The sequence below is a fragment of the Sinocyclocheilus anshuiensis genome, unplaced genomic scaffold (assembly GCF_001515605.1).
Source record: "Sinocyclocheilus anshuiensis isolate Anshui unplaced genomic scaffold, SAMN03320099.WGS_v1.1 scaffold914, whole genome shotgun sequence".
In the NCBI taxonomy this organism is placed as follows: domain Eukaryota; kingdom Metazoa; phylum Chordata; class Actinopteri; order Cypriniformes; family Cyprinidae; genus Sinocyclocheilus; species Sinocyclocheilus anshuiensis.
Genome location: NW_015539870.1, coordinates 394203 through 408045, shown reverse-complemented (window position 1 = coordinate 408045; position 13843 = coordinate 394203). Strand labels below are relative to the sequence as shown.

The 13843-nt window shown below is 35.6% G+C and overlaps 1 protein-coding gene across 3 annotated transcripts in view; it reads left to right on the top strand.

Annotated features, from left to right (window-relative positions):
• The window catches only part of LOC107685060 (diphthamide biosynthesis protein 1-like), an 84929-nt gene that overhangs the window by 4145 nt on the left and 66941 nt on the right, over positions 1-13843 (top strand). For 2 of the 3 annotated variants that reach the window (XM_016481513.1, XM_016481512.1), the window contains exons 2-3: positions 2426-2575; positions 12215-12278. In XM_016481513.1, coding sequence (XP_016336999.1) covers positions 2426-2575; positions 12215-12278 — 214 coding nt within the window. Of the gene's footprint in view, positions 1-2425; positions 2576-12214; positions 12279-13843 lie in introns of those variants that run through there. The other variant, XM_016481514.1, reaches the window with a different exon arrangement.

The following is a 13843-nucleotide window of genomic DNA, read 5'->3' as shown; positions in this document are numbered from 1 at the left end:
TATAATGAATGTTATATGGTGCATATATTTAGCAAAATGCCCCTCTCTACAGTTTATTTTTCTATCTGACTAATGAGTTTATGGTCACCAAATATGTTTTTATGAGGTAAATGTGACGTTACGTGATATTGTTTACAAGCCGTTATGTTGACGTCTTTGCGTGGCTGAAACACTGATTGAGTGATAACATGAGACAGGATACGGATTGTAAAGTTGTACTCTTTCTTTTAACTTACCTTCGGGAGTTTAGTCATGTTTATTTTGTGCTGAAACTGGTATTAATGTGGAGGAGATCATCAGTTCACGTGTGCCTCGTGCTGCCTTGTCTGTTGATCTGAGGCGCTACAGCGATCTGTCTCTCCACATTAAACAGCACCAAAACGGCATTTATTGTTTGAATACTGCAATACAATGGACATAATTTGAAATCTGAGACTTTGTTTCATATTAAAAGCACCAAAGCACAATGCTTATTGTGATATATTGGATGGGAAGTGCCCTTCAATGTTCCGTCCATTAACTGAAAACAGGCTAGACTAATCGATTCTTGGGATTTAAGAATCGATATCGTTCCGTAAAAATGAGAATCGATTAATATCGAGATATCGATATTTTTTTTACACAGCCCTAACGAGAATACTTTTTGTGCGTTTCTTTTGCACACAAAAAGCATTCTCGTAGCGTCGTAAAATTACGGTTGAACCCTTGATGTCACATGGATTATTTTACAGATCTCCTTGCTACGTCTCTGGACTTGGGAACATTTCAGTTGTATTGCTGTCTATGCAGGGTCAGACAGCTTTCAGATTCCATCAAAAATATCTTACTTTGTGTTCCGAAGATGAACGAAGGTCTTACGTGTTTGAAACGACATGAGGGTGAGTAATTAATGACAGAATTTTCATTTTTGGGTGAACTATCCCTTTAAGAAATTTGGCTGCAGCATTTTGGACCAATTGTAAGTGAGCAACCTGGGACTTTGAGATGCCACAGTACAAGGAATTACAATAGTCCAATCGAGAGGGTATAAACATGTGAACAGCTATCTCAAGAGATTTTTCAGGCAGAAAATGTTTTATTTTAGAAAGTAAGCGGAGCTAAAAAAAAAGCTGGAGGCAACAACAGAGGAAACATGTTTATCTAAAGTGAGCCGACTGTCAAAAAGAACACCAAGGTTCCGAACACACTTTGATTCAAAGACTGACAGGCTTTCCAGGGTAGAGTTGTTAAACTCAAAATTGTCAGATGGGCCAAAGACAATAACCTCAGTCTTTGAGTCATTTAAGGTAAGAAAAGTTACTAGCCAACCAGAGCTTTACCTCATCAAGACATGCAAATAAAGATTGTATAGCTGAAGGGTCGTTTCTTTTAATAGGCAGATAGATCTGTGTATCATCCACATAAAAGTGGAAAGATACGCCATGCTTTCTCAGAATCAAACCTAAAGGAAGCATGTAGAGAGAGAAAAGCAAAGGTGCTAGAACCTGAACCACCATTGGTCTCTTGGTGGCCTCCCTAACCAGTCTCCTCCTCGCATAGTCATTCAGTTTTTGGGGCTAGCTTGCTCTAAGTAGATTTACAATTATGCCATACATTTTCTATTTCTTAATTATTGATTTAGTAGTACTCCCAGATATATTCAATGAGTTGGAAATATTCCATCCATCCCATGTCTTGTGCTTTTCAATGACCTTTTCTTGGAGCTGTTTAGAGTGGTGTTTTTGTTAATCAGTGGAAAAAAGTCTACTGTGATTAAGAAGTTTCTCATGCTTACCGAGGTTGCATTTATTTGATCAAAAATACAGTAAAAACAGTGCAAAAATATTATTACAATTTGAAATAACTTTTGTATTTGAATATGTTTTAGAATATAATTTATTCCTGTGATGGCAAAGCTGAATTTTCAGCAGCTATTACTCCAGTCGTCAGTGTCAAAAGATCCTTCAGAAATCATTCGAAAGAAGACTGGAGTAATGGCTGCTGAGAATTTTCATAAACATTAAACATTAAAAATCTGAATTATTCCAAACGTTTGACTGGTAGTGTAGGAATATAGCCATTCACTAAACTGTAGCCAGGACTTACATTACAGATGGTCTGTCTGTCATAGACTTCAAAAATAAATGGATGCCACTGACAGACTCATCCTGCTGATGACTGACCTCTCAGTTCAGCGGCTGTCCTGACGGCGCCCTGATTGATTTGTGTGATGATTAATTTTGGAACTGAGAAACGATTGGATGGGCTTTCCTTGTCTTATTATATAGGCTGTAGCCCAGTCAATTTCTCATAAAAATATGATTTTTAGCAGAACTCGTTAAGGCAGTTTGTAATTGCACATACTATATTGCACAGTGGTGTCTTTAGTATGCTTACAGCAAACTTAAATTAAGTGAATTAACTTTCTCATTGTCTTTTAATGTAGTGCGAGGTCCAAGGAGAGTGGCCAGTCAGATTCCTGACGAGATCCTCAGTGATCCAGAGCTCAACGAGGCCATTAAGACTTTGCCAGCTAACTACAATTTTGAGATCCACAAAACAATATGGAGGGTGTGTCAAGCCAAAGCCAAGAGAGGTGAGTACATTTTTTTAAAAATTGTTGAAAAAGTTAATAAAATGGTAAAACTACAGTGCTTTGTCATGCATTTAAGGTTATATTGAGCTATTTCGTTTAGATATAATTTGTCCACTATGTGTGTGTATGTAAACTTTTGATTTGCTGCCTACTTCAACAAAAGGGACAATGCTGCTATATATTGTAGGTAGCTTGAGTGCTGCAAAATGGTCATATGTTGTATTTTTTGTTATTAGGCTTACAGTTTCAGTTCCAGAACATTAGTCATTCTGATTGTCTGTCTATAGAGAATTAAATTGCCTGAAAGTTCATCTCTGTTTTCAGGATAATGCAGTAGCATTACATAGACTGCATTATATAGATTAATGTTCTTCACTATTGTGTTATTTTAGTTATATGGACAGAGTCAAGCACACTGAAAAGCAAAATTGCCTTGGGGGGTTTCCAAAGGCATAAATTAAGATGTGGTCTTTTTGCTGTTCTCTGGAACAAAGTGCAAGCTTCAAAATTACTGCAGAGGGCTGCTTTAAATCAGCTGGGAAAATTGGTGAAATTCTTGATGACATTTAGAGGCATAATTACCTAATTTTGTCAGGACTCTGCTTCAGCAAAATGTGGAAGATATGGTCATTAGCTTATTAACCATCAACTGATTCTGCTGAATAACAAGGATGTGTTTGGCACAGTCAGAATGACTTTTATTCATCAGAGCACAGCAGCTTGAAATATTATCTTGGCATTTGATTTTTATGCAGATTTTGGTAACACTTTACAATAAGGTTAAATTTGTAAACTTTGTTCATTCATTATGCATTAAGTGCATTATGTAATTTACTGTGGTTAATGTTAATTTCTACATATAATCTTTTTTTTTACATTTTAAGCTGTATAAATAGCTATAAATAAATATATTATGAACGAACATGAATTAACTATGAACAATAATATATTGATAAATAAACATTAACCTAGATTAATAAATACTGTTTAAAGATTGTGCATGACTTGAGGCTTAAGAATTGAAACTTATTGTAAAGTGTTACCTTAATTTCTAACGTAGTTTAACAATCTCAGTAAGTCTTGAAGTCTCAATTTATTCTTTCTTGGAGAAATATGTGATAAATTAAAGTTTCTTGTTCTTTTTTTTCTTTTTTTTTTTATCTGTATCTTCAACGGCCAGTGTTTAGTCACATATGCTCGCAAACTGAAGTACTGTGGGCTGTTTTGCATCAAAATATGTTATATCCTCTGTAGTGACTTCCATAAGCATTTTTTGCAGAGATCCTGTCAGACTGGTGTGAAATTATTCCCCCCGGGAAACAACACTTATGGCATGTTTTAAAACTGCTCTAATGAGATGTCATACAGTTTCTTAGTGAGATTTTAGCAATTATAAGTGGTCAAGATTTTCCCAGGGTCGCCCCACGCTATCTCACTATAGCATTTTACTGTAGAATATCCACTTTAATAGAAAAAATGACATATTCTAATGCACATGCTTTACCTCCTTAAGCTAAAAAGATGGTGAAATCACAGCTAGCAACTCGCTAATCCTATTATTTGTGCCGTATCATTTATCGTTATGCAAATTTAATACACATTTAGTTTGATGCATCCAATCAAGTGCTGTTCATCTCGGCGTTGATGATAAACTGACTGAGCTTGAAGGCCTTGTTGTGAGTGCTGTGGCTTAGACTTGTGGGTCTTGATCCAGCAATGGTTTGGCTGTTTATTTGGGTTTGTTTGTTTAGCCTGCGACTTAATCTGTCATAACGATTGGGATGGCTGTGAACCGCACACCAAAGATGGTATACATGTCAGAACAGCTGAGTTAAAATAGGCCAGTAGTGCAGTTGTATAAACACCCAAAGTTTGGTTTCAAGAAATGCCATTGACATGTGACCTTTTTGGGCTTCAAATTGTGAATTTTCTCTTTAAATCTCACCCGACCGACCTCGTATCCTCTTACTTTGGTAATGCGTCACTGTCTGATGGCAATTCGTCCCAAGGGCCTGTTGAAGCATGTCCTCCATCATTCTAGTTAAGGTGTCAAAGAGCCTTCAAGATGGGCCGTTGTACTGAGATGAAGGAAGAAAATGAAGAAAAACCAGGCAAAGAGGTTGGTTTCAGTATATTTAGATACATTTTCACCTTAAGGAATCTGTCTGTAGAGTTAGGACCTACAGCCATGCCCAATTTTTAATTACAAAAAGTCCTAATAATGCACCGCAGCCGCAGAAATGCCCATTTTCAAGCCTCTATTGATGTGAATGACAACAGACAAGTGTTTGATGTGCTGAATGTGTTAGCAGGTGGCTTGTGCTGAGTACTTTCATGGGGATTGGACAGAATGCTACAGTCTGCTGGGCTCTTTGTTGTAGAGGGTTTTCAATTTAAATGCCCCCTCTATTTCTGGGCTCAATGGGCAAAGATCATTTTGACCAGATTCTTCCTTGCTCTTTTTTTTCTACCTTTTCCTCATTCTTTCTTGTTTTCAACTATTATTTTTCTTAAATATCTATAATGAAGCAGTAGCTCTAAATCTTACAAGTTTGTCATGACTCAATTTTCATGTTGGTTTAATATCTTTCATTTGGATGTTATAAGTTGCACTGAGTAAATACAGCTGGATAAAGCAAAAACTGTGTCCGTCTTCATTTCAGGCTGCAAAGCAACTAAATGTGATTATTTTAAAGGGGGGTGATTCTTTTCTATACCCACTCCCACTGTATAATATTTATTTTAAAAAAGCGTTAACACATTATTATTTTCCATTGATCATATGCATTTGTGTCTTCCAAATGTAAACATTTGGTTTAGTGTGATGTATTGACCAAATTATGAAGTAATGATTTGCACTACACCATCATTTTCCGGGAAACTCTATATATATAAATTGATTGCAAAAACCTTTATTGTTGAGAGCTGCAGTGCCTTTTCTATTTCACTTGTATGTAGCCCATTTGATGTATTTATTGTAGGCTAAATTGCGTTTGTATTTATTACCTGTGCCTGGTCACTGTGTATTCTGTCATATTAGATCTGTATCAAATATTCTTGTACTGTGGCATCAGCACAAACTTCATCTACTTTCATTTCCTGCTATGACAAGGAGAACTTTATGTAATGATAAAGAAGCTTGTTTAACAGATTCTTTCAAATGTAATGTGTTACGCTGTAATGTTCTCTTGACTCTAGTGTACAGGATGAGACCAGTGAGTCACGCCTGATATATAGACAAGCTTAACACACACCTTTTCCACACTTGTATATATATATAACATTTTGTTGCACATGATGTAGTCATTGCCCTAGAGACCAGCACTTTTCAGAGATGCATTTCCTGTCTGTAATGAGAGGTGCCTTGCAATCTAAACTGGTTGTGTCAATTTTGAGAATGAATCATTATGGTTCATTCATGGGGCATTGCTAGACATAAACGACATCCTGAGAGTAGTCCACAAATATCATAATTTGTCTGTTAATTAAAAGATACCATTAAATTATAATATAAATGTTAAAAACGGATGTCGCACCGCTCATTATTTTGCTAAAGGCCTTGAGTTTAAATATGCACATTTTTTAATAGACCAGAATTACAACTTCATATCAGAGGATAAATATTAAAAGCCAAAGTGCATTTTAGTCTGATTAGATTAAATGAACTTCACTTGAACTATATGGCAGTAACATGGCTTCTATAAGGTCAACGGGTTTCTTTCCATTGGCAGACAGACAGAAAGCAGCAGCAGCAGTAAGATGTGCCACCCCAAGGACCTGCTCAGCAATAGATAACTGCTACATAACATTTAATTTTCAATGGGGTTTTGGGCCAAACAGAAAGCAGGCACATAGAAGTGCTTGCCTAGCCTTTATAACTTATGTCAGGATCCACTTCTGGTTCTGACCAGTGGTTACAATGATTTTGCAAGAAATGTTATATGGATTAAGGTTTTATTTAGGGCTGTAATTGACTTATATTGCATGTTTTTGTAGTTGTTTTTTTTTCAGTTTTAACTTTAGTTAAGTCTGTTAAAGCTTTAAATAATAGAATTAATAATAATTAAATAATATTATTCATAATAATTGTTATTGTTAATATATACATTAATAATAATCTAAACTAATTTACAAATTTAAATTAGCATTTTTTTTTTTACTTTCTCTGCACAGGACCCATAATAGAGATTTGGTCTCTACATACAACCTACATTTACAAAACCATGCGATATGCTGTGTTTGCTATATCTGTTTATCTTACAGCTTTTAATTACTAATGTTACGTTTATACCGATAATTGATATTGATAAATCACAGATTTACAGAAGAAAAAAATAGAATTATTGTAAGATATTTTATAGATACACAGTGTGATACTTTGATACTTTACTTTTCTACCAAAAAGACCAGTTACCAGTTACACTACTGTTCAGATTTCTGTTTCAAATAAATGCTGTTCTTTTGAACTGTCTTTCATCAAAGAATTCTTAAAAAAATGTATCCCTATTTCCAAAAAAATATTTAGCAACTGTTTTCAACATCGATAATTACAATAAATGTTTCAACTCAGCGTATTACAATGATTTTAAAATATATTCAAATAGAAGAGTTATTTTAAATTGTAATAACTTTTACTGTATTTTTAATCAAATAAATGCAGTCTTAGTGAGCATAAGAGACTTCTTTCACAAACATTTAAAAATCTTAACAAATCTTTTGAACAGAAGTGTAGAGCTGAATAACCCAGAGCTACAGCCCCCTTCTGCCCAGGTCTAGAATCACTCCTGGTTCATTCTAGTCTCTCCTGTCACCTTATTGTTCCTTTCTGGCTCAGTAGGCTTCATCAGAGCTGCACAAATATCTGTTTCTATGTTCATTTCACATAATGAGGATGCATTGGTTGCCTGACTGGTTATTTGTGAGTTTTTCTGGCCTAAGGATGCCGATGATGAATGCAGACAATAGTAGAGATGACTTACCTCCCAGATTAATTCATTCTTGTGTTTGAATAATTAGTCTACGGTGTCTTGAAATAAATGTGATCATAATGCAAACTCTATCTGCTGGGCTGCCAGTTTGTATTTACCAACAAACTGATGGAAGTACAGAAAAGAGTGCAGATGTGATGTCTGTTCAGTGCTGAACTTTTCTCTAGAACCATCTACAAATACTATATTTGGTCAAGGTACAAGGGGCCGCACTCTATTGCAAACATAGGCCATGGTTAAACAGTTTTTTTTAAGCTAAAATGTGTTTTGTTTTGTTTTTTTTGTGCTAAAAATGACTGCTTTCTAATAGGTTTCCTAGAACACTCCCTGTTTTTGTCATTGGTTAGCCAAACAGGTAGTCCCACCCCCAACTTTGTCGCATCATAGCTGTTACTGTTATAATGTGTTGAAAGAGGACTTATCAATGCTGTGTTGCCTAATCGTAATTTATAATAATTTACCTAATTATAACATACCTCATCCCATCTGTTTAGATTTTATTGTTGCAGCCGTGCTCTTTCAGTCATTCAGATAGATTGATAAAGGCTAGCATTTTGTTTGTCAGTCCTTGTGGCGTGGTAACAGGTGTAGCTGAACACTTTCAGTCATTCAGTTTGATGAAGGCTAACATTTTGTTTGTCAGCTCTTGTGGCGTGGTAACAGGTGTAGCTGAACACACTAAGCACATTTATCTGTGTGTGTGTTTGCCCACTCCACGTCAGTCGAGGGTTCTGGCATTTTGGCATTTTCTTGAGCTTCTATGACATTTCTGGATGTGTGGTGTACAAATGTGTGCTCACTTAGCCCTGGGCCGGCGCCGGGCCTTCTTAGCGAGAAACAGCTCGTCAGCGGCTGATTGAGGATGGATGGATGGATGGATGGATGGAGAGATTTGTCAGGCAAGGCTGTACTGAGCTGAATAACCTTTTACTGTTAATAAACTCGCCCTTTCCCAGGTAATGACCTGTCTGTGTCTGTCTGGACTGAAAGGGGCCAGTATTTTAACCTTTCATCACAGTGTTGCTCAGCCCAGCTGTATTCCCTCTTCTTCCTTTCATCCATCACTCTTCCTGGCCACTCTTTAGCTCGTCTGCTCTCAGAACAAATTGCTTATCTTCTTTTGTTTCTCCATCTCATTTATTGCTCATTTCTTCCCAGCTGAGCCATATTCATGTAATTTCACAATTTCTTAAAAGATGGTGTGAATTCTAAGTAGGGCACATCCTGAGCTCACACTGAAGTAGCCTCAAGAAAGGCAGGCTCAAGAGAGAAGAAAAAAAAAAAGTTTTTTTTTTTTTTTTGGTCCCAACATGTTCAGGCTTGCCCTGCAAATTTTGTTGTACTGGTCTCTCAACCAAAATATATTTTTTTAAATATGATATAAAATATATATTTTTTTGCTTTATGTGTCAGAATTTTCATATTATATTATTTACATTTTTTATTATTATTTTCATTCCAGTTTAAAATATATAGGCCTATTTAACATAAGTCCAGTTTTTTTCTTTAGGTTTTTTTTTTTTTTTTTTTTTTTACAAAATTTTATGCAAAAAATAATGTACTATGTTTTTAAATTGCAATAATAGCTGAAAGCTGTATATTCGTGTAACTCCATGTCCGCTATAAATTCATAAACACCGTTTTGCTGGAAAATGATGACATGCGGTGCAAAACACTGCTTATTACGGCACAAAAATGACTTCAGTTAAAACCATTTTAACTGATGGTCACAAGACTATCACAGTAATTTTCACAAATTGCACTGCTCTACCTGTGTTATATGTAGTTAATCAGATGTGTAACCTTACTTTGACAGTATATTTAAGCAAGCAGAACTTGCAAAAATGTTCAGCACCTCAAAGAAAACCAAATGTGTTTGAAACGTAAGAACGCATCACTGGTCAGATGTGTCTGAAACTGGCCAGAAACTTTCTCACGATGGAGGGAATGCTATGTTTTGATTAAATGGATATGGTTGTAATTGATTTTACTGCAGTGATCCAGCATGTTTTAATAATTCATACAGCAGATTGTGGGCCACATGTATTTCAGTACTAATGAGGAGAGGCCAGAAATTTGGTATTTGTCATGTAAAATGATAAAAAATATTCAAATATTAGCTTGATTTAAAATATCTTATAATTAGTGTAACAGAGTCAGAAGTTGAAAGCATCAGTTGATAAAAAAAAATTAGATGAGATGTTGCTACAGGCTTTTTGATGGACTAGAAATTGTGTTGTTTCATGCTCGTTTACTGACTGATGAAAAGGCTCCTAGCTGGATAGGTCACACTTGTATGTCATCATTATGACCTGATAGGCATGTAGAATGGTGATAATTGGAAATTTCACTGTCCTTTTTTTTTTCTTTTTTCCATTGTTCACTTGTTAGGCTGTATAGTACACGTAACAGATCCAATTTTAGGTCATGAGTCTGTTTCCAAGACAACAGCGCAGCATATCTAAGCATGATGCTGGCGTACAATGAGGAAGAAGAAAAAGAAATCACATTCTTTAGACATGTCTAATGTTAAGTTCATCAACCACATAATTTAAAGAGTTTAAATGATTTAAATTAAAGCATGCTCTCATTAGACTGGTACAGTATCGGCTTATGGGTTGTTATTCTATTCATGGAAAATAATAGCTTCTTCTCATCATACCAATAAAGTGAAATGATCCTAAATAATATACAAACTGTCTGACAATATGTTGTTAATATTTAGAATAGAATAGGCCGATCTCTTTTTTTAGCAGCTCTTTCGGCTATTTTTCAATATCAAATATCCAGGTAAAGTTAATTGGTCATGTTCTTAGAAAAGTGATTTAATGCAAGATAAGATAAATATCTAGTAATGAGCATATGGAGTATTATGTTAGCCTGTGTTTTAATTTTGTAAAGTAACGTTAATATTTTCGTCACTGTTAATACATTGAAGTTAACTGCTTTGCATGTTATTATTAATATGTAGTCTTTTATTGAATTATTATCATTTAATTGAATTTTAACAGTGCAGATATGGTTGTATGGCTGTGTCTAAAGGTCAGTGGCCTCAATAAGGGATAATGTATGGATTTTTCTTGGATTAAGACATTGTAATGGATCCAACATCCATGGTATACCACGCTTTGATGTCGTCCATGTATTATCATTTCTCTGTTGTTCTATGCACATTCATTTCACACTGATTTAATGCACTCCTCCTTCACAGCATTTAACTGCACATGCATTTCCACCCTGAGAGACGCCTTTTTGTTTTGCACCGTGTATGAGCTCTCTCTCTCGAAAAAAAATAGTGCATCTTTGTCATTGTTTTAGGTATGGTGTAAATTTAGTGTGACAAGCAAGTTATGGCAGCTGTTAAAATGGTTAGCTTGTCTGAAACTGCACCAACTTTGCATTTATGCTTCATGCCAACTTTGCCAGCTGCTTAGAGTGATTTATTTGCATTTAAATCTTGTGTGCATATAAATTTACCTGAGTACCACTTATCTCAGAACATGCATTATATTATATTATATTATATTATATTATATTATATTATATTATATTATATTATAGAAAGTACTACTTGCATAAAATAATTAATATGCAGATGATAAAAATAACAATATTCAGTGTGGAGAACGACACAGATGTTCCAGAATTTCCTTATGTTCCACTGTTGCAATATTGCAGAATGTTGTTCTTCCACAGAGACAATGGAGATTTTTGGGGTTGTGTTCAACCTCAGCAATGCGCCAGATAGAAATAGCCAGTACTCTGTGTCTTTGAACCAATTAATTTTTCAATACAGTTTTTTTTGGCTGAATTTAATTATTGTAACTTTTGGCTCATAATGAAGCATGACTTTTGTGTTTTGGCATTGTGAAGATGCGAGACAGAGGCCAATAACATGTCTCACACCAAATGTGTTAAGAGTTGGCAACCCTGTCTAAAGTTTTGTGCTGTGGTTTGGTTTCCTTAAATAATTAGCTGCTATAGTAGTACTCAGTTGTTTCTGTAATATAGTATAAACTATAGTATATAATAATGAGTACACAAAGTCATTATTGATGCTGAACATAAGGTAAGGTTCTTCGTATTTATCTCAACAAGTATTTTAATTGGTTAAAGCCCTCATACCCATTTGATGAGCAAATGAACTTGCCTATTGTTTAAAGGAAGACATCTTTAAATCAAATTAAATGTTTGTATTTTATTATTTATTTATTTTAATATAATAACATTTTGTATTCATTTATTTCATCCATACAGGCATTTTGTTTCTTTATATTCTGAGTACCATGTAAATGTTTGTAAAGCTATGTTTTTTTTTTTTTTTTTTTAATTAGTAGGCTATTATTTTAGGATTTATAAAAGAAAACTGGCCATTGTATAACATTTCTTAATTGTTTCATAGTAGGCCAACATTTGTTAAATCTCTGAGGGGTAGTGGATTTAAAAGCAGTTTAAATCTGGATTTCTAATTTTTTTGTTTGTTTGTTTGCTTTTTAGATATTTACCAAAGCTTTAATTTTGGTACATCTCTAGTTTATATTTTGCATATCAGACTGCCTGCATTGCCAGACTAATATATAGGAGGCCAGAGCAGCTGTCATTCATATTGTATTATACTGCACTGACTGGACTCTCTGTCTTTGACCTGCAGTGGCCTTGCAGTTGCCTGAGGGTCTGCAGATGTTTGCCTGTGTGATCGCTGACATCATTGAGAGGTGGGTACCGCACACACTCACGCAGCACTCCTCAGGACTGTGGTCCGGTCTGGGTGGACATCCTTGGTTAAACAGGAAGAGCATTTGAGCCTGCAGAAGACCTCTGTGTTCATTAAAATACTCTGTGCTTATCATCATTCCCCGCTGTAGCCGTATCTGGGGCTCAGCAGAAAATTAAACATAATTGCAGACAGAAGCTAGCTATCACGGTCTCGCTAGTTAACGGCATGAAGTGGACAAAACCATTATTCTTCTCAATTACATCTTGTTACAGTCTGCACAGAGTACGCAGCGTACGAAAGTACAAATTGTGGTCCAGTGTAGGTAAAGAACGAGTCTGGCCACACCTCCCACTTCGATCGGGTTTAATGCTAATGCTAATGAACACTAGGAGCTCTGCTTAATGACAATGTGCTGTGACACCGAACAGGTGTTAAAGGAAAAGTATATCTTCAAAAATGAAAATTCTGTCATTATATACTAAACCTTATGTCTTTCTAAACCTGTATGGCTTTTTTCTTCTGTGAAACACAAAAAGTGAAATTCTGTTTAGTATATGTTTCCTTCTTTTCCACACAATTACAATTAATCGAGTCTGAATCATTTGGACTGAGTCAGTGACCGTAACAATCTGATTCATGAACAAATGGGGGGTTTTATGAACCAAATCAGGTGATTCATTGAAAATATTTGACTCAAACGATGATTTGCTTATAAATTGGACATTTCTACTTCTCTTAAGCAAAGTTAAGATTTATGTCAAGATTAAGTGAATATTGACGTAGATTTGGTTTGTTTCTCACACAAAGCTACTTCAGAACATGAGTCGAAATGGCCACTTTTATGATACTTATGATACCTGTTGCATCCTTATTAAAGCCTGAAAAGAGTCCACATTCATTGTAATTGAATGGAACCGAGCAAACAGACTTTTCTTTTCTAGAGAAAGAATGTCATACAGGTTTGGAACAACATGAGGATGCGTAAATAATGACAGAAATTTCATTTTTGGTTCAGCTGTTCCATTAAAAGCCTTGCCTCCTTTTATACTAAACATTGCATTTCTCTCCCACCATCTCCTGGGATGAATGTTCCACCTGTTTCTTTAAAGTATGTTCCTATTTTCCTCCGAATAAGCAAAGTCCTATTCCGGATGTCTGCTCAATACTAATGAGGGACATTCTCAGCTGTGGAGAGATGGGTGAGCGTTTCCATTGAGGGATATGTTTAGCCTCGGGAACCGCACTCAGAGTGTCAAATTCCCAGAGGATTCATCTGAATTATGAAAACATTAGGGGACTGTAATGGTTCCATCCCACTCAGGGCCACCGGTTTGATTTGGAGGTGAGCATAGAGTCAGTGAGTTTTAGCGAACGGCTTTGGATATTTTGATTGGGTCGTGTGCAAGTCTTGCTGTTTGATGACTCTCCTGGTTAACACACATCCCTCTGTTTGATGTAGTTCTGCTGTCAGCCCTTCTGCAATTACATCCTGTATTCATTGACTTCCTTTTTCTCTAACCCATCTACTTTTTGCTGTTGTTCTTCTAGCGACATGTTCAGTGT